The sequence below is a fragment of the Anarrhichthys ocellatus genome, unplaced genomic scaffold (genome assembly GCF_004355925.1).
Source record: "Anarrhichthys ocellatus isolate YVR2014 unplaced genomic scaffold, GSC_Weel_1.0 scaffold7, whole genome shotgun sequence".
In the NCBI taxonomy this organism is placed as follows: Eukaryota; Metazoa; Chordata; class Actinopteri; order Perciformes; family Anarhichadidae; genus Anarrhichthys; species Anarrhichthys ocellatus.
Window position 1 is genome coordinate 13263858 of NW_022280037.1, and position 21263 is coordinate 13285120.

General features: G+C 39.7%; 1 protein-coding gene across 2 annotated transcripts in view; it reads left to right on the top strand.

Annotated features, from left to right (window-relative positions):
* syt16 (synaptotagmin XVI) overlaps positions 1-13075 on the top strand; it is a 32877-nt gene extending 19802 nt beyond the window's left edge. For both annotated transcript variants that reach the window (XM_031847097.1, XM_031847099.1), the window contains exons 3-7: positions 941-1171; positions 3800-4026; positions 8076-8540; positions 8643-8832; positions 9428-13075. In XM_031847097.1, the coding sequence (XP_031702957.1) occupies positions 941-1171; positions 3800-4026; positions 8076-8540; positions 8643-8832; positions 9428-9741 (1427 nt within the window). In that variant the 3' untranslated portion in view covers positions 9742-13075. The remainder of the gene's footprint in view (positions 1-940; positions 1172-3799; positions 4027-8075; positions 8541-8642; positions 8833-9427) is intronic.
* The last annotated feature ends 8188 nt before the right edge of the window (positions 13076-21263 follow it).

The window sequence follows — 21263 nt, forward strand, 5'->3', positions numbered from 1 at the left end:
CATTTTCTCATAGACTTCTATACAACCAGAGGAGTCGCCCCCTGGTGGACAGTAGAGAGAATGCAGCTTTAACACATGAAGCTTTGACTTCACTCTTCAGAACCAGAGGTTGCCTCCTGGTGGGAACCTGATCCGATCTCAATCTGACTTAACTATGAGGTGCACTCTGCAGGTGTGAAAAACACCAAAGCAAAGAGAAAAAGTTTAAGAACACGTCCTCTGACTTTGACCAGAGAAAATAAACTAAAGGTTTTGAAACTCTGTTTCAGGACAAAAATACTTTAAAAACTAACCTGTTTCGTTTGGTTGAAACAAACTCTGGTTTCCTCCTCTCCTCTACTCTCTTCCTTGTTTCCTCTGCTTTCATTCCTTTACTCTCACCTCTCCTTTCTTCCTTGTTTCCTCCTCTCCTCTCCTCCTCTTTCTTCCTTGTTTCCTCCTCTCCTATTTTCTCCTCCTCTTTCTTCCTTGTTTTGTCCTCCCCTCTCCTCTCCTCTCCTCTTTCTTCCATGTTTCCTCCCCTCCTCTCCTCTTTCTTCCTTGTTTCCTCCTCTCCTCACCTCCTCTTTCTTCCTTGTTTCCTCCTCTCCTATTTTCTCCTCTTTCTTCCTTGTTTTGTCCTCCCCTCCCCTCTCCTCTCCTCTCCTCTTTCTTCCATGTTTCCTCTCCTCTCCTCTCCTCCTGTTTCTTCATTGTTTCCTCCTCTCCTCTCCTCCTCTTTCTTCCTTGTTTCCTCCTCTCCTCCTCTTTCTTCCTTGTTTCCTCCTCTCCTCTCCTCTTTCTTCCTTGTTTCCTCCTCTCCTCTCCTCCTCTTTCTTCCTAGTTTCCTCCTCCCCTCTCCTCTCCTCTCCTCCTCTTTCTTCCTTGTTTCCTCTCCTCTCCTCTCCCAGCTCCTCCTCTTCCTCACCCCCTGTGTTTCCCTGTGTTTGTCTCCCGGCAGTGAGCAGCTACGGTGACGATGAAGATGACGATGGCGTCAGCTCCTCCGACAGTGAAGAAGAGGTCCTGAAGCAGTTCGAGATCTCGGTGTCGCGTTCGCAGAGTTTTCGTATTTCGACGACGGCGGCGAACATCAGCGAGCAGCAGACGCAGACGTCGCTCGGCCGACACCACAAATTCAGCCGACTGTCGGACCAGGAGGAAGGCAGCACCGAGCCGTCGGACTGTGAAGGTTCATCATCTGCACACGTTCTAGTAGAATTATGACCTGCTGTCCATTTACAGATCAACTATCACTGGAATGCTGTAAATCAACCGTTCACATTGATTAGTCCGGTATTCAAAATACCTGGACCTGAATTAAATTATAAATAAAAAATATTAAATAAATATTAAATTAAACTATAAATATTAAATAAATATTAAATATTAAATAAATATTAAAAATAAATATTAAATAAATATTAAATTAAACTATAAATATTAAATAAATATTAAATATTAAATAAATATTAAAAATAAATATTAAATACATATTAAATATTAGATTAAAGTATGAATATGAAATATGAAATATTAAATAAATATTAAATTATATGCTATAAATATATAATGTATTTATTGTTGTCTGGTTGTTTCTCAAACAATTAGTTTTTATGCATCATATTTTTTATCATATGTAGTTGTTGTCAACTCCTCTTCTATTAATAATAATATAATAATAAAACGTATATTTTGAATAGCGCTTGACTTAAAGGCACTTTACATGGTAAAAACAGAAACGGTAAAAGCACTAACAACAAAAACAAAGCAAATAAATGACATAACAGTAAAAAGACAATAACATAACTATGCATCACAGGTTAGTATGGGCTGATGTGATCTCTGTTTGTTTTGAAGTATTTTGTGTATTTGAGTGGAGCAGAAATCAACTGTTTCTTTTTTTCCAAAAGGAATCAAAACAAATTAAATTGTTTGCCTCAAAGTTTTCGCTCCCACTCATCAGAGGACTTTTGTTAAAGTTAAATTTGAAACAAGGTTTAATTTACAATAAACGACTGCGTCTCCAGTGTAGAATTAAGAAAAGTAGAAGAAGGACACCTGATGATCTTCAGAACAATGTTTAAAGTGAATGTTTCAGGCCTGGTTTTCTTCTCTCAGCTGCAGAGAAACCAACAGATCCACGACTAATCCGTCCCAGTGTCAATGAGCCAAAAGGCCCCAAAATAACGTATTTACTGCAGATTAGAGGCTGTAAAGAGCTCAGAGAGGCTCAGTGAGATCCACCGCTGCAGCTTCAATTAGGACACTCGTTAGTCCTCAGCTGGTTTGTGAAGGAAACAAACAGGAAACTTTTATTCTGATCTCGCTTTTGTTCAATTAGCTTTTTTTGTTGTTTGATCAATTTCAGGTAATCATGAAAAACTGGAAAAAAACAGACAGACGACAAGATTGAAAAACATTTGTATTTTTTACTATTTATGTAATTTCTTGAGTGTCATACTCGATTTGTTTGTGTCTTGAGATTTATAAAAAGACCATTTCTTGAATGTCATCAAATAATCAGCATTTTCTGTAGTTAAGTATTAAACATAGATTGCCAAAATGTTAAGTAATGTGGTTCCTAAAATGTTCTTCCGAAAAAATTGTGTTTAATGATAATCTCAACATCCAACAAAACATAATCTGGATTATTATTTAAACCGGAATCAGGCAGCGTGTCGCAATCTGATGGTTTATGTTTTCACACGCTGACATTTCCTCCTCTCCTTTCTTCTGTTTCCTCCTCTCCTTTCTTCCATGTTTCCTCCTCTCCTTTCTTCTATGTTTCCTCCTCTCCTTTCTTCTATGTTTCCTCCTCTCCTTTCTTCTATGTTTCCTCCTCTCCTTTCTTCCATGTTTCCTCCTCTCCTTTCTTCCATGTTTCCTCCTCTCCTTTCTTCCTTGTTTCCTCTTTTCATTTCCTTTCTTTTTCTTCTCTTCTCTCCTCTCTTCCTTGTATCCTCGTTGTAAAAAAGGTTAATTTTAACTCCGCTTTGTTTTTCATATTTCTTAAACTACACGATAAATTCAGAAAGAAAATAATCATCAGTTGCAGCAGTTTGAACTCCACCATCACTTTTCCCTTTATTGAGACTTTATTAATTTGGTTTCTTTCCCGGGAGCTTCTCCTCAGAGCTAGTAGCTAGCAGCTAACTTGCTAACCAAATAGCATCACACTAATTATCGTCCCAGTTGTTTTAAAACGAGCAGCTGGTTGTTGGTGACATTGTTCGGTTGGGGTCACTCTGTCTCAACTGGTATTTAAATCCCGTCTTCAACACACACACACACACACACACACACACTGATGACTCACCTCAGCCCGTTGCCATGGTTGACGCCCCGTGCAGCCGTTGATATAACAGTCAGACCGACCTTAATGATGGTGAATTGGAGATAACTGCTATTGATTGGTCCGAGGTACGGCCTGTTCTCCGAGTGTCTCTGTCTCGGGAAAAGGCCAAGGTGTGACGGATTACACAACATCACCTCCGGGAACACACAACACTCACAAAACGAGGTTCATGGAGCTTGTGAGACCCAAAATATTTTTTTTGTAGGTTATAGTTGAACGATGTTCACATTTATCAAACTGATTCGAATTTTAGTTATTTATACATTTTATTTGATTCAATTCTGCAGTTAATTACTTGCAAGTGTGGAAACCTAATTAGATTAACTAAACTTATTAGATATGAAAACAGGGCGTATAATTGCAACCCTTCTCAAAACGACTGTCCTCACACCCACAGATGTAAAGCCGACCGCCAGAGGAGCCTAATGCTGACTTTCCTCCCATGTTGCCTTCTTCCTGCAGAAATGGAGGCTCAGAGCCAGCAGCGGGGTTTCAAGGACCCGCTCTCCGCCGCGTTGGAGGAAAGCGAGAGTGCGTCGGCGGTCTCTCTGGACAAAACCGCCGGTCTCAAGGCATCGGGTATCGGGGAGAGTCCCGCCCCGAGTACAAACCGGCAGGCCGCAGATGGCAGCGAGGAGATGGAGACGGCCGTGGACGTCATGGACAGCTCCTCCGCCTGGAGCCCCGAGGTACTGCAGGCACTTTGACACTCCAACTGTTTTGTGCTTTAGATGATGAATGGATCAAAGTTTAGAGTGTAGAGAGCAAAGACTGTACATAAGAAGTGGACGTAGTCATCGTGACGTCACTCATTGGTTTGTAAAGTTGAGTTCAGCCGTCTCCATCTTGTTTTTTGCAACAAATTAAAGGAAGTGACCATATCTGGACTGAGGAGGAGTGACGTAGAGACGCCGTATACGTCTCTGGTAGAGACCTGTCAATCACTGTGTAGCCCCGCCCTAAAGCTTACCCTGCTTTATGGTCTGTTTGACTCGAAATGGACCATAATGTACTAAATGAACATCATGCTGTATTGAAGAAGACTTGAAACTAGAGATTGAGACCATAAACTCATGTTTACAATGTTTACTGAGGTAATAAATCAAGAGAGAAGTAGAGTCATTTTCTCATAGACTTCTATACAACCAGAGGAGTCGCCCCCTGATGGACACTAGAGAGAACACTTCGGTATCGGCTTCATTCTTCAGAACCTGGTAGAGAGATGGAAACGGCAATTCATAAGACAAAAGTGTTCTAAGGAGCATAACGTCCCAGATTAAATTCTCTGCTGCATGTCTTTATTCTTGTTCTACCTCCACGTTTCCAGTCTGTTCTGACTGTCGCCCCAAAAAGACGTATAATTAAAAAACCTGGATCCAAACAAATCTTCCCTCTCGTATGTTTGAAGTGGACGTGGGACAGAGTTTAGGTCACGTTGTCTCTCACGGCCACGTGGAGGCAGAATGTATAATTTTACTTTTCTAAAAAGAACTGCAGCAAGAAAAACTCTCCAGACCAGACTGACTAATATCAGAAAACCATTAACTTCAATAGATAAAAATAGACCACATGGGAAGTACACGGGAGGAAAATGGAGGATGTTTTTTTCAGATTAATTTACTGCCTTTTGAAGCTTTATATGCTTTTAAAGAGCTTTCGTCAGCCGAATAAAGGTAAAAAAATATAACTGGGAGCCTTGAATGATTGTAGATGTAGTTAAGAAGTTATAATATACTGTTGATAAATAAGTGATTTGAGTGGCTGCTAATTAAGTTTCTCTTCATATTTTAAGGTGTAAAGAAGTGACAGTTGGTTTAAATCTATTCTAAAACTATTTGAGACAAAATGAGAAAAACTCAAAGTTCAACATCATCTGGTTAATTAAGAGGAGTAGAAATCTGATTTATTTGATTGACAGAAGCATCTCATTGTTGCCTGATAATCAAACTTTACATTTCTATGCTTTATTTTTCATTCATTCAGGTTATCACGTTCTTGTTACCTTATTTATCGGTTATATTGTTTTGTTTTGCTCTAACCGATCACTATTGATTGAGCGATTGTGGCTAAGTGGATAGCAGGGCCGTCTTTCAATCAGAGGGTCGGTGGTTCCAACCCCGGCTCCGGCTCTGCTAGTCGCATGTCGATGTGTCCTTGAGCAAGACACTTAACCCCAAAATTGCTCCCGTAGTTGTGCCTACGGTGTAGAAATGTGATAGACTCTGAATTGTAAGTCGCTTTGGATAAAAGCGTCTGCTAAATGACTGTAATGTAATGTAACTGTGCCATGAATTACTCATATGATGTTTGTCAGTATAGAAGATCATTTTCTCGGTTATCTTGGCTTGCTCGTCAGCCTCAAGTGGCCATTCTAGGAACTGCAGCTTTTCGTACTTCCGTGTTGGCTTCATATTTCAGCCTCGGAGCTTGGAATGTTTTTTCACAGCGATCGATGAAATTAGCAGATTTATTCAAAGGTCTGAGTCGAAGCTAATCTCATCGGCAACAACAAACAGATGACTGTAAATTGTAATTTATATATAAATTATATTAACTTCTACCAGCAATTGTCCACTTAAACCAGTGAGGAGTGTGTTTATGTTGCACCCCATCGCTTACACCAGTACGACCACGAACAAGGGGATCGAAAGGACTCTTTTTCAGGGCCTTTAAGAAGCAATTTGTAGTGATTTTATTTCTATTTTTATTCACAAACTGAGACTTTACAATCTAAAAGACAAATCTTTAGAAAACCTCAACAACATTTCACAATTTCTCCGCCCCCCAAAAATAAATAAATAACCGTGGCAGGAATTACCTAACGGGGTCAGTGAGCTGACCGCAGCCCTGCTGTTACCCATCATGCTTGACAAAGGTATCATCATCCTCATCATCCTCATCATCCTCACTCAGCTGTGAGAGGATTATCACTCTGCCATGTTATCCTCTCAGGTTCATTTTGGAAGAAACAAACCAAACACGGCTCACTGAGGCCTCGAGGTTTCGTATGAAGAGTTGATATTTCCTCTCGCTCTCCACGCCACCCTAACCCGGCTAACAAACAGAAGCTCATGAATACTAATCACCGTGTGTGTGTGTGTGTGTGTGTGTGTGCGTGCGTGCATAAATACGGGCATACATCTACTTGACGTGTATTTCTGTGTGTGTTGGTTCATATAGGAGAGTGGGAATGTAGAATCTAACAACCTCTCAGTCACCGAATCACACTTTGAAATTGGGAGCAATCTGTGCAGCAAACACCTCCCACACACACACACACACACACACAAACAAACACACATATACACACACAAACAGGGTGACACTGACATCTAGAAACGCTTCATAAATAGCGGATGAGTTTTGGATCCGTGGAGCTGCAGAGAGCCGTGGTAGCAGTTTATTTATACGGTTGTATAACAGCGCTGCCGTTGCCAATGCTAAAGCTAGCTCTGCTGCTGCTGATAATACTACTATCTCAACGAGTAGCGCTAATATCAGTACGAACACGAATGCAAACGCTGCTAACGTTGGCAGTCAGTAAAAAAAACGCATATTCAGCCATATCGTTACTTATATTTTTTTCAAAGTTAAAACATACACGACGACATACAAAACTCAATATGCTGGAGGGGTATTAAATATCATTAGTATACTTTGAATCTTTGGAATAACTGACATCTTTTGCAAAAAATAAATCTATAAATCAAATACTGCAAGTACACTTCATGTTAAATACTTAACTTCTTATATCACAATATCTGTAATATCTACATACTACTACCAGTAACACTACAAGCACTACTATTTAAGTACTGGAAGTAGTAGCTCTACTCTAAAGATCAGCTGCAGAATCACATGTAATACTACATCTGTAATACTTAAACGTGGCTTCAGACTGTGGTATTTCTTCCATCACTGTTTACTTCATAGTGGTGCCTCGTACTTCTTCTACAGCCTGCAGAGGAAGAAGTAGTAAACATGAATTCTGACCTCCTGACCTGCACGTTCAACAGACTCGAGCGGCGGTTCCGTGATTATCTTATCTCTCTCTGAGGTTGCCATGTCGATGCCGAAACTCAGCACGGCTCTGTCAACACGCGACGCAAGCGATGTTGTGTTTGAGGAGGAGGAGGAGGAGGAGGAGGAGGAGGACTCAGTTTCTGTCTCTGAACATTTGAGACAAGCTTTTGACAAATGGTTTATTTTTACTTTGTCTTTATTTTTACTTTGTCTTTATTTTTACTTTGTCTGTATATATAACATAGAAAAATTATAAGAAAAATAGAAATAAGTATAGAAAATGTGTCCATTATATTACAATATACATTGTTCATACAACAATGAATATATAAAAAATAAATAAGAAGTATGTAAACTACACTATATATATATATAAATGTATAAATGTATATATATAAATGTATAATGTAAATAATCATACGAAAAAATGTGATCTATGATTAAGTTTGTTAAAATGCGAGAATTTAAAATCACATTAACAATTTTCAATATTTTTTACAGAATCAAGTGTTTTTTCTTGATTGTGGTGCAGAAATCTGCATTATTTATTAATTTATTTATTCATGTATTGAGTCCTTAAGAGAGAAATGTTACTGTTGCACCAGTATGGAGCAACAAAACAAACAAAAATAATGAGCAAAAGAAATACAAAACTTATTAACAATTACAAATACACTTATAAATAAGCTTGATGTGTTTTATTTCCCCTTCTCAGCAAGAGGAGCCTCCCCAGGACGAGGTCTCGTCTCAGTCGGCGACCTCTTCCCTTCGCCCCCCCATCTCCACATGTGGAGACCTGGTCCTCTCTTTGGAGTACCGCCCCGACACAGAGAAGCTGCTGGTCTCGGTGATCGCGGCGCGGGACATCCCCGACAAGGCCCGCAGCGGCATGGACTCCTGGCAGGTGCACATGGTCCTGCTGCCCGCCAAGAAACAGCGCCACAAGACGTTGGTGCAGAAGGGCTCGCTGCCGCAGTTCAACGAGACGTTTCGCTTCTCGCGCGTGGAGCCGTCGGAGCTGCAGATGTTGGCCGTCAGGTTCAGGCTGTACGCGCTCGGGGCGTCCCGGATGTCCCGCGAGAGGATGATGGGCGAGAAGGTGCTGCGTTTAGGCGGGCTGGACCCGGACGGAGGGACGATGGAGACCACGCTGGTCCTGGAGCCTCGCAGTAACCTCAAGGTGAGGTGGTGCATTTTTTTGTGGGTCTTTGTGCTGCAGGTTTGTGTCGATGTCCGCTTCTTCTTCTTTTTCACTGCTGCTCACTGTGTTTGTCTCTGCCAGAGCTTGGACTCCCAGATGAGTCTGTCCGCTGTGTCTCAGAGCGACAGCGCCTCGTCCACTCAGTCTCTGACCCACGGTGGTGTCCCCGAGCTGCTGGTGGGCCTCACCTACAACGCCACCACGGGACGCATGTCAGTGGAGCTCATCAAAGGAAGCCACTTCAGGAACCTGGCCATCAACAGACCACCAGGTCTGCTATCTTATAACTTAAATCATGATCACACACATACTGGATAGTTTATACCAAAGTCTGTGTATAAAACTATTTAAAATACATTTTATTTGTTCTCGGTCAACAATTAAACCCAGTGTTTGTGCGCAATATTAGTATTTTACTATGTGGAGAATTAGATTACAGGATTGTTTCAGACTCGAATCCGGACTGAGAGGGGCAGACTGTCAGACCCTGCTGCAGTAGAATGAGAGGTTTTCTAAAGGGACCCTGGTACTCGGTGACACTACCAATTTTGGTCCACATGGACCAACAGAATCAAGACAAGATGAAAGAAAGTTTATTTAATAACAGCAATAATTCGCTTTATTCAAATTGAGGATTTTGTTCTCGGTTGTATTTTTGTTGTTGTTAGATACGAGTAAGAGGGGCTACAAGGAAAAAAGGTTGAGAACCACTAACACCTCTAAACTCTAACACACAGAGATATGTGTTTCGAAGTTAATCGATAAAGGTTATTCTTATATACACAAGTTGGGGAAAAGTTTATATTAGATGCTAACATGACAGAAAGAGCTTCACGTTAGTATATCTCCCTCTTCCTCCACTCCAGACACCTACGGCCGTCTGACCCTGCTGAACTCGGTCGGTCAGGAGATCTCTCGCTGTAAGACGTCGGTGCGTCGCGGCCAGCCCAACCCTGTCTACAAGGAGACCTTCATCTTCCAGGTGGCGCTGTTCCAGCTGTCGGACGTCACGCTGCTGGTCTCCATCTACAACCGCCGCAGCATGAAGCGCAAGGAGATGGTGGGTTGGATCGCTCTGGGCCAGAACAGCAGCGGCGAGGAGGAGCAGCTCCACTGGCAGGACATGAAGGAGAGCCGAGGACAGCAGGTCTGCCGCTGGCACGTCCTGCTGGAGGCGTAACGCCACCCACATTTAGGGTTTTGTAAGAGGAAAGGGAGTTTATTCTTTTTACGTTGGGGGAATGGTTTTGATCGGCGCACCGGATGCTGCATGTGGCTTCAGAGGGGCGATGGATTGAAGGACTTCTCAGAGCAACACTCCACCGTCGTCGCATCTAACAAAGCTGGTTGTTTTGCTGTCGACGAGAGGAACAAATTCACCCGCTTCCGGAGGCCGAAACAAGATTTGAAGTCATAAAGAAATGAATAGAAGAAAAGCCTTCAGCGAGGTTCCACGACAAGTATTTATTTTGTCGTGGTAAAACCTTTATGGATTTGAAGGTTTCTTCCTTCTTTGCAGAAGATCCGTCGGCCTCCAAAAGGAGCTGAGAATGTGTCCCACATTTATAGCTTTTTGTTTTTGTTAAAGCAGCTCAGCTGGGAGATGAGGGAGCTGCAGTTTAGTTTTTGTAGTGAAATGCTGTGTTAGAAAGTACACACAAATTAGAGGGGTGTGTGTGTGTGCGTGTGCGTGTGGGTGTGTGACTTGTTATTTCTGAAGCTTGCTGTTCTTTTACTGTTTGGCAAATCAATGAAGATTTCTGAACGAATGCAGACAGGAAACGCAAAGAAGCAAACGTCCTGAAAATGTAAAACTGAGAATATAATGGTCACGTCCACTTTAGAAAACACAAACAAAACAATTAAACAATAATAATCAATAAGTCAATAATTCAACGTAACTTGTATCAGACATTAAATCACTGACATATCCTCATTTTATTTTCACCTCCACAGCTCGAATTTGGGCTTCAATTAACAAACTAACTTTCTTCACGTTAACACATAAAACGAACAGCAAGCTCATATTTCCAACATGTTTTTCTACTTTTAGTAGCTTTGACTGGAGCTCTTTTAATGACGTCATCTCGTCTTCTGCAATAGTTTAATGGTTCTCCGCTTCTCTCGATGAAGTAATATTCTATGGAAACATGCATTAATTTGCATTTTCTTTAAGCAAATTTTCTAAAGATTTGGTGAAGATTTGCGCTTCATGTGGATGGAAACCTCATCCTGAAAATACTGAAACAAACACGAGAGTAGAAGTGAAGATGTTGTTTGTTTTTTTAAGTGGGAGCAGGAAGGCGTCTCATTCATGTTCAGCAGCACTCATTCATATTCTCCCCCCGACTTGTGTGCTACTACAGGAGGCAGGAAGCGACCGGCAGCTGGAGACTCTTAACCAGCGACCTCCTTCACTGAGGCAAAGCTCATCTCAACGACCCGTCGACGCTGAGCTGAAAAGAGGCTTTAAATATATCGCTGCAGCTGTTGATGATAACATGCGATGAATTACCCTGGAAGTGTGTGTGTTCTTTACCCCCCCCCCCCCCCCACGCTCACTTGCTCTGTGGTAATTGGTAGTTGTATTGCTGTGGAATCGTACAGTGCTGCTGATAATGCAGGGGATTATATTTGTTTGTGTTGACAGATACTGTAGCTCCAAACCCCTCGGGGGGGCTGGTTTATTTGAGCGTTTGTTTTCTTCAGGCAGGTGACAACAAAGCTCTCTTTAGAAAACGAAGAACTGCAGCTCGCTTTGAAAAAACCTGCAAAAAAAAGATGGTCTGTAAATGACTTTTAGAAAGTGAAGCACAACAATATATATACTCACAAAAGAAACCCCCTATTTTTTGGTGCCATGAACACAATGTTCACAAAAAGCCCACAAAGTATGTTAAGCATTAACATTAAACTATTGCTGTATGTACGAGATGGAAGAAGATAAATGCACAAAACAAAGTATGTGAACAACCACATACAATGTTTATAAGTGAAGACTGTTTCTGAAGATTCAAATGTTGATGATAAACCCGAAACCTCGTGAAGCACATGACTCCAACAAACTTTACCTTTCATAGTTTTAACTGACGTGTTTGTGAAGCAGACGTTTGACAAACAAAATGTCACAGATTAACACAACTGACCCACCACATGAGAAGAACCTGTCCGTCACGATGAGAACACAATGATTTACTTATTTTATTCAGAGGAGTAAAGTCTGAAAACAAAGGTCTTTATATTCAAAGATGAATGAGACGTGGAGGAGCACAATTCAATGGACGCATTCTATATCTGTTTAATGCAGGAAACGAGCTGTAAAATGTTGACTGTCTTGTGTTTGAACTGGAAATATCTGTGATGATGAAGAATACTTCAGGTATAGATGAAGCATCGGGGGGAGAATAGGAGTGCTGCAAAGGCTGGATGGTTTTTATTTTTGTTTAATTTGAATTCTTTTTTGTTTATAAACACTTTTCAAATAACACTTTTCAATAAACACTTTCCCAGAATAATGGGATTTTGAGTTTAACCTACGTTTGGGCAAAAAAAACAGAAGTTTACTACAATTAGCTTCTGTTTCGTTAGCTTGTTTTTCTTAGTGGCTATTTCTCTTTTTACAGTAAATGGGTATTTAACCGCTGTATGTGCTGCTAAAACAATTGGCCCTCCTTCAGTTATTGTTACAGCAACAGTTTTACCCCTCAAAATTAATAATAAATCATTTGAATGGCAGCTAATTGATATTAGCTCTGTAAATTGTTGGAAACATCTCTATCTGACTCGTATTACCTGCCAATGCAGCATCTTAAATATGCATTGGCTGCATACATGATATCATGCTAATTTAGCTCTAAAGGCTAAAGCTAGCTTAAAGAAACTAACATTGTTAGCTAGTTAGCCATAGCAAGTTACAATACCAGACTACTTCATAGAAATACATGTTTTTAGCTCTTTCAACAAAGCTTGGATTTTCTCTTCATTTATCAAACAAAATCATTTATACAATAAACTCCTTTGTGGATTGTGAGTAAACTGTCCTCAAACCACATTAGGAGCAGGATAGATGTTCATGTTAAAAGTGTCGCTAGGTTACTACTGTAGGTATTACGCTAGTTAGCGGGCCTGCTAACGTTAGCGTCTCGCTTTAATCCCTTACAGTTTTCTTCTTGTTTTTAGTTTTGGAAATGAGAGAAAATACTTCAGAGTGCAATGTTTAAATCACCAAAGCTAGTCAGACCTAAGCTGCTAAGCTGTGATTTGACAATAACTGTTTGGTTAAAGGGTTAAGCTAACGGTCAGTAGTTTAATTTGCAATTAAATTTGATCAGTTAGCTAGCTAGCTAGCTAGCAGAATACCTAACTTTTTGTATTTTAAAATTAATAAACTCCAAGGCAGTTTTGCTGTGTTTAGGTAATGTGTCTTTTAATGTATTGCGTCATACAAATTAATTTAAATAATTGTTTTGTGAAATAGCAAAAGCACAGACAGTAAATGTCATATTGTAGCACAACAAACTGCCAACACATGTTTTTTTTCCAGCATATTACAAAACGGTATTCTAGGTATTGGTAGTATTTATTGCCAATAAGTCACCTAAACGCTGGTCTAAATGAACTACTATTACATGTTGATACCAGCACTCCTATTCTACAGGCTTCATACATGTGAGTGTGAATAGTGACATGAATTTACTGCACAGATTGATATATTTTATGCATGTCGAGTTGTTGTACAGAATCTATAATATCTATTATATATTTTATAAAACAGTAAATGGTTAATGTTCTATTTGTATTGACACGTCTGCATGCTCAGTTTGAGATCCCAGGTTGTATTTACAGATCGATCAGATTGTGCTGCCGATGTGATGCCGTCGTAATACTCTGATGAAGAAGTGCCTGTAACATTTTTAAGATGACACATATCCACCACGAAGAAAAAAACTAAAACAAACAGATGATCTAAATTTGCATGAAGCCTTCTTGTTGTTCCCTGTGAATGCTGCTGTAGGTCTGCATGCATGGAAGGTGGCTGCAGGCCCTGAAGTCAAGGCCTGGACCAGGACTGAGGTTCAGGTCCAAGTCAGACCAGATTCAGTCAGGTTCAAGTCCACAACAGGTCAGAACAAAGACCAAAGTCAAGGGAGACGCCATAGCAAACAAAGAATTAAACTTGTTAAAAGTTATTTTTTAATACGATGTTTATAGGAATAGTTTTTGTGAAATACGCTTATTTGCTTTCTTGTCACAAGGGCAGAACTGGAGTCAGTGCATCATTAGCTTAGTATAAAGACTGGAAGCAGAGGGAAACAGATCTGTCTAATATTCAAACCTATCAATCCCTCTAAAGTTCACTAATTAACCATTTTTATCTGGTTTGTTTAATAAAGATTTGCCACAAGTAACTCCTCGTAAAAACCACACACCATCTTCTTAACAGTTCTGTTTTTGTACGGATTTAAACATACAAGACGAGTTAATAATTCGTGAACTCTAGAGGTGTTAGAAGAGCCAGGCTAGCTGTTTATCCCTGCTGCCAGTATTTATGCTAAGCTAGGCTAATCACATCCTGGTTCTGGTTCGGTACTCACCGCACACAAGTGGGAATAATGTCGACCTTCTCATCTAACTCTCTGCAAGAGAGCAAATAAGCATTTCCTTAAATGTAGATTATTCTTTTAGATATACATCAAACGTATTTTAAAAATAAAATTCAAAGCATATTCAGAAGACTATTTACGGTCAGTCTTGAGTATTTTTTGTAATTTTTCTTTTAAAACTAGAAATTAAAGATAAGTGGTTATAATGTTCAACCAAAATCAGGACTTTTTAATCCACTGTCAACAAAAACAAGATAAATTGAGTTATTTTTTTTATAATACAATTAAATATAATATCTATTTTTTTTAAGTAGAACACAGTCCCCTTTTCATTTTCTGAAAGTCTTGTTATGGTCTTAGATGTTCATTGACATCCAAAGTGGAACCTTCCTGTGGAGACTAGACTGTAGACCTGTAGTCCTGGTCTGGTCTGGTCTGGTCTGATCTGGGTCGTGCATGCTGAGCCGTCGCCGCACCCAGAAAGCACTTTTTGTACCAAGTGTTGTCGTTGCCATTAAAACCCAGAAGACCCCGCTGTGGGAACGTCTGTCCGCCATCTGGTTTCTTGGGTCTCCGTCCTGCTCAGATGTCTTAATTCTGAGAACGAGGCTTTTCTAACCACCAGTTAACAACAACAACAAGTTCATCCCGCTCTGATTGGTAGTAGAGATTTCCAGTTTCACTCAGGAAATCACACACAGTGGATTACAGATTAGGGTTTTTTGGGGGAAAGTTTCATCTTTGGCAGCAGATTTAGCCGACAAACATGCAGCGTATTTATGTTGCTGTTTATTAGCTGAATAGTATCAAGTGTTCAGTTCACCGTTATTCTTTCTCAAAAATAAAATTATTCTTTATTTTTCTCTCTCAAATATTTTAAACATGACACCAGAAGCTGTTTTATGTTCCTGATTTAAACGATCTGTCAATGGGTCACTTTATAATCTACAATTTATTCTCCAAATTTACTGTTCAAGGACATTTAATAGCCAAGAAATAGTCAAATGTATCCAATATATCACTACTATCCAACAATATTTACAATAAGATTACGAGTATTTCAGCACGATACAATATCAGCTTGGTGGCATTGTGTTTTAATTAAAAATCTCCAAAAATAAGGTTATTATAGATTATTATTATTATAAAGAATATAACTTCATAACGGTGTTGAAAGTTTAAATCCTTATAGATTCAAGTATAAAATGGGTGAAAGTTGCTTTATGTGCTGCTTATGGAATACATTCTGTAGTTTTACTTTTGTTTGTCAGACATTTAATTATTTTTGTCCTGGACAATGTCTGATAAATAGTATTTTTATAGATGTATGAAAGAGCTGATAAAAGAAACCCATAACAAACCATAAAATAATTTAAATTTTTACAAGAAATACTGATTTATTTTTTATTAGTCATTAACAATATTGGGAAAACTAAACAAGCCAATAAATTAATTCCATTCAGCTTTAGTTACATTTACAAGTTTGAGAACCGCTGGACTCAACAAACAGAAAAAAAATATTTGATATTTCTAACAAAAATAAAGCTAAAAAATGTAAAAAATTGATAGAAAACAAAACAAACATAACAGGGTATTAGGATAAAAATAATAATAATAACTGTTTAATCACTTTTTGGAAGTGGTGTGCCTTGTGTCAAACAAAACAACAGAAGATATTTGACTTGTGGAGGCGGACATTTGTCTCTGTGGCTCTGTGTCGGTAAAAAGCAGCACACACACACACACACTCTCTCACAGACACAATCACACAAACACACACACCTATACACACACCTACACTTATACACACACATACACGCACACGCACACTTGCACACACACACCTACAAACACACACACACATGCTAGGAAGACGAGGATTGATGCTGGAGGTCATCGCCGCGCTTACTCTGTCTCCTAGCAACAAGAAACATCTGCCTCCGCGAGGACCAATGAGGGCGCGCGGAGAGCGGAGCGTGTTGTCTCGTGTTGCCGTGAACGGGATATTTTAGGAGGCTGGAGAGTAGCGAGCGTCTCACCCCGGAGGGAGCTGGAGCTGTCTGTCTGTCCGTCCGTCCGTCCGTCTGTCTGCAGGAGCCGAGGGAGCCTCTGACTTCAGGCCGAGCTGGAGTGTCGCTGAGTCGGTGTGAGGACGGTAGATGTGGCGCCGAGGAGCGGAGGACTTTACCTGCAGGATTTTACTGACCTGCTGCTGCTGAACGGAATTATTTAAAGGTAAGAAGCTTTGACGGACATTTTTTTTTTGTTGGTGGATTTAAACGGTGGTGCATTTTAAAACAGCAGCTGTACTCGTTTCTAAACTGAGATTAGAGGCAAGTTTATTTGTGCAGCACCTTTCAAACATGGAGGCAAAGGTGAGGAAAGAATAAAACATATATAAAAACACTAAGAATAAATTAAATTATTAGATAAAATAAAGTGCACATGGAGAAAAAATATTATATTTTTTAAACAATATTTATCTAAAATTAAAAACATTAAAAAATATATATAATGAACATCTCTGTTCTCCAAATCAGATTGTCTTGATTTTTTCTGATAAAGTGAAGGATTACGTGTTGATCAAATCATCCTCATAATCCTAATAATATAATATAGTAAAATAATGTATTTGATGAACAATGCTCAAAACAGGGCGGGGAAGTTGATATTTGGTAATAGTGAAAGTCCTGTTACTTTACTTAGTTTATGCACATTTTACACCAATCTTAATGAAGATAAATGTGGTTTTAAGGGAGAAAACATGTCGTTCTGTGCACACACACTTTAGTGGAAGCATTTGCTGTAAAAAGATCGTATAGCAAGTGTTGCATCCACACACACACACACACACTTCCCACGCAGCCTCTCTCTCTCTCTCGTTTCCATCATCATGCATCATTCTCCCACAGATTAAATATTCGGGCTGCAGTTGGATGTTTAAAAAAAACAGTGTGAGTCACTGCAGCAGTTTCAGGAGAGCCGGCGTGAATGTTTCGCAACGATAAAGCTTCCCACTGTGTTTATGATTGATTTGTGGCATTTAGAATAACACGCACACACACACACACAGACACACACACACACACACACACACACACACACACCGCCCTCTTATCTCTCCTCCTCCTCTTTCTTGAATTTCAATGAGCTTTCAAGGACGGCAGATTTTCTGAAAAGACAGCTCTATAAATATTATGCAAAGATATGATAAACATTAAAGAGGGCAAATCAGGACATCATTCAGCTCTGCACTTACAGTTTGTGAGTATACTTTTAATGTGGAAATATGTCAGAATAAAATACAGAGGTTCATTTACATCACTTTACAAATACATCTTCAACACGTTATGTTGTTCCCTTTTCGTTGTTTTTAATACATTTCTATTTATTTTTTCACCTTTATTTTCATTATTGATACATAATTTCATTGACATTTATTTTTATTTTATTTCATCTTTTATTTTTTACTTTTTTACCTGCTGACAGGTGTAAAGGCGATGATGAGATGAACCTTTACAAAGAGAGCTGCAGTCATGTAAACTCTGATTCAGACTTTACATCAAAACATGTCAGTGTTTTTGTCAGAAGTTAAAATATAAAATTGTAAGTAGGGTAGTAGTAGACTTATATATCCAGGTCGCACAAATGTGATTTTGGTTGCCAGCCTGACAGATTACAGTCACGGCTAGTTTCTGCATTCATGCTCTGATGTTGTGGTCCTGTCTCTCCTTCCATCCTTCTCCTCCTCCTCCTCCTCACCTGTCTCCTCCCTGCAGGAGTCTGAGGGCGATGTGGAGGCTCAGATCAGCTCAGACGCACTGATTCAGAGAGCTGAGCGCCGGCTGTGGAGCGTCAGCAGCAGGTAATCACATCTGTCACCTCATTTAGCCCAAACGGCTTCACATGAGGCGATGTCACGTGGTCGCTTTCATTTACAGTTTGGAGGAAAACGGGTGATTTAGGGGCGCTTTTGTGACTTAAACCTGTATTCATTTATATCTTTGGCCACTTGGAGGCAGTGCAACAAGCTGTTTTTTGACAACAAAGATGAATCTTTCAGCCAAGAGAAGTGAAATGAGAAGTCAACGTTGATTTATTTTGTCACACAACTTGCTTATTTCAGTAATGGCACTTCTGTAGTTATTTTAACCCACAACAACAATCTTTTCCTAAACCTAACTCAGTATTTCACCATATTTTATTAAATCTAAGTAGTTTTGTTGCCTAAACCTAACTGAGTTGTTTCCTGTGTAGATGGAACTTTATTTTGAAAGTGTTGCTGGACTTGAAAACTCACAAAAATGAGAAGTAACTTCTCATCAGATATGAGGATACGTTGCTTATTTATCCAGTAGGCACAGAGAAACATAATCGGAAATCCTTTTAGCTCTGTTTTTGGTCTCCACCAACTCCTGAATCGTCCGTCTCTTTAGCTGTTGAATGCTCCGCTACAGCTCTCTAAGTGCAGATTTAGTTATTTTTCGTGAAAAGATGCTAAAAAGCTGCATCGAGCTGCAGGGACTCTTTGTGGATAGGTCACTAAATGACACATTTGAGAAGGATTATTATGGATTAGCAGTTTTTAAATGTGAACCAGGAAAACGTCATTAACTTTGTTTCCCTGCATTTTAGTGTCAAATGGTCAAAATGTTGTTTCACATAAAAATCTTAACTCAAGGTTAGTTTATTTCTCAGTAGAAGACAATAACACTTGAAATAATGAAGGCACTTGAAAATGACAAAATGTAAACCACACTTTGGTGTCTCATTGTTAGCTGTTTTTTGTGCTTAATTGCTCAGAAGACTTTATTTACGAATACAGTAGTTAAACTACTGTTACAAAGGTCTTCAAAGTTTTGGAGGTGAAATATATAACAGAAAATATTTTTAAATACAACATTTTGATAGAGATATTATTGTTCCTCACAGCTTCTTTTAATCAGACTTCTAATTATTTGACTTGCTTTAAAAAGGTCATGATAAGCTTAATTTAAATGTCAGCTCAACACATGGATCATTTTGCTTATTGCGTCTCAGTTGATTGAAAGTGAAATGGACTTTATATATAAAACATTAAGTACTGATGAAGCTTTGAATTTACCAGAAAACTGAAAGTAAAACCTGAATGATACTCTTTGATTTTGTTTGTGCCCTGAAATTTTCTCCAAGCTCACTGTCAATGTTTTGAAACTCAACTATTCAATAATGGAATGCTGTTTCCCAGCATTCCCTCTGTTGGATTCATGTAGTCTAATGTTTAGTTTTGTTCCCTCCAGCAGCCCCTTCCCTGTGAGAGAGACCAAACCATTCAACAACGTCGAAAGTTGCTTACTTCAAGAGGAAATATGCGGAGGAGGAGGATTTACACGGAGGCCTACATGGATATTTTCAAAAAGTATGAACTTCTTCTCGTCTTTCTTTTCAACATTCAAGTTGATCTTCGTAAAATTTGATTTGCTCCGTGTTGAGAAACCCTGACCCTCAAGTGTTTCTTGGTCTTTGCATTGCATAGATTTCTTAACATATTTCCGTGTGTTGTCATTATTTCTTCACCATCTCCTCCAGCGGTGGTGGTTTCTCATTACATTAATTTCACTCTTTACATGTTTGTCCTTCGGCTTTTAAATCGCTGCACACAAAAGACTCAATCACACTCTTTAACGCGCGTTCTCCTCTTCTATGCAGATCCAAATCTAAGTGTTTTCCTCTAAAATTCTCCTTCCAAATGAATGAAAACTTAATGAGACGCGAGAGAAAGTCTCAACAGAGGGTGAAACCACACATTTGTACCTTGAGATGATAGTTTATGTCATTGTTATGTCTGATAAAAAGAAAGAACATCTCTGTAAATAAACCGCAAAAAAAAGAAGGCGAAACTATGAAGGGTTTCTAGAAAGAAAAAAAAGAAGCTTATTGAGGTAACTGGTCTGCAAATATTTCCTGGGACCCTCTAACTACAAACAAACTAGAAAAGTGAAGCAAAAACAGACTAAATCTTCTTAATTAACTCAAATATTTGAAGTTATTATACACAGTGCATTTCTTTGTTAATGATGTGAATGTCAATTTTGACTCTGATAATGTCCAGAAAAGCTGAAAAATGAACCTGCATTGAGAAGGCGAGTTGAGAAGGAACTTGCTTTGTTGGATTTTTCCTCACAATTTAAGGACAATGTCAAAAAACTGAAAGGCAAAACTTCTTGTTTTTATTCTCAGCTATATGGCCTTCATCATGTTTAAGCGTGCGTGCGTGCGTGCGTGCGTCTTTCCATGTCTCCTTTTAGTTGTTTCCTGTTGAGATAAGCATAATTTACATCCTAAAACATTGGATGTTTTTATAAAATTTGTTAAATTCTTATGTCTGCTTTTTCTGATTATCTGCTGATATCTTAACAAGAAAAATTATATGAATCACATCAATGTTTTAACTGCTGAGACTTTATTCTGCAGGATAAGCTACCAATGTTGTCCTCCCTGATGTCCTCCTTCTAAACCACTCGTGATAACATTGCTAAAAAAGTCAAAGTGATGCTCCTGTTTGTCGTCTGCAGCACCTGATACTGCAGGAGGACCGGAGCTGCATCCTGAAGCTGTCCCTGGAGAAGCTGAGGTTCCTGGAGGACCCCGAGGCCTACCTGCGGCGCTCCGTCCTCATCAACAACCTGCTGAGGAAGATCCACCATGAGGAGGAGGAGCTGGAGGCCGAAGAGGAGGAGGAGGAGGAGGAAGAAGTAGAAGAAGAAGAGGAGGAAGAAGAAGAGGAGGAGGAGGATCTTCTGTACCCAGACAGGAAGAGGGTGAAGGTGCTGGTGATGGACTGCTGCTCTCCGGCGTTCGGCCTGGAGGAGCTGCAACATTACCGGCTGGTGCCCTGTTACCCGTCCGCCGGCTGCCTGTACAGTCTGGGTACCTGCCCCGGCCTCACGCCCAACCACCGGGTCCTTCTGTACAACCTGGACGACAACGGCTGACACTCCAGAACCTTTACTGCCTCTTTTCAAAGCTGGGAAATGCAACGTGGGTTCATGTTACAACGTGTGGTCACCTTCTGTTTGTTCAAAAAATCACCAGAAAGGAAAGCTGCTGACATTTTCCC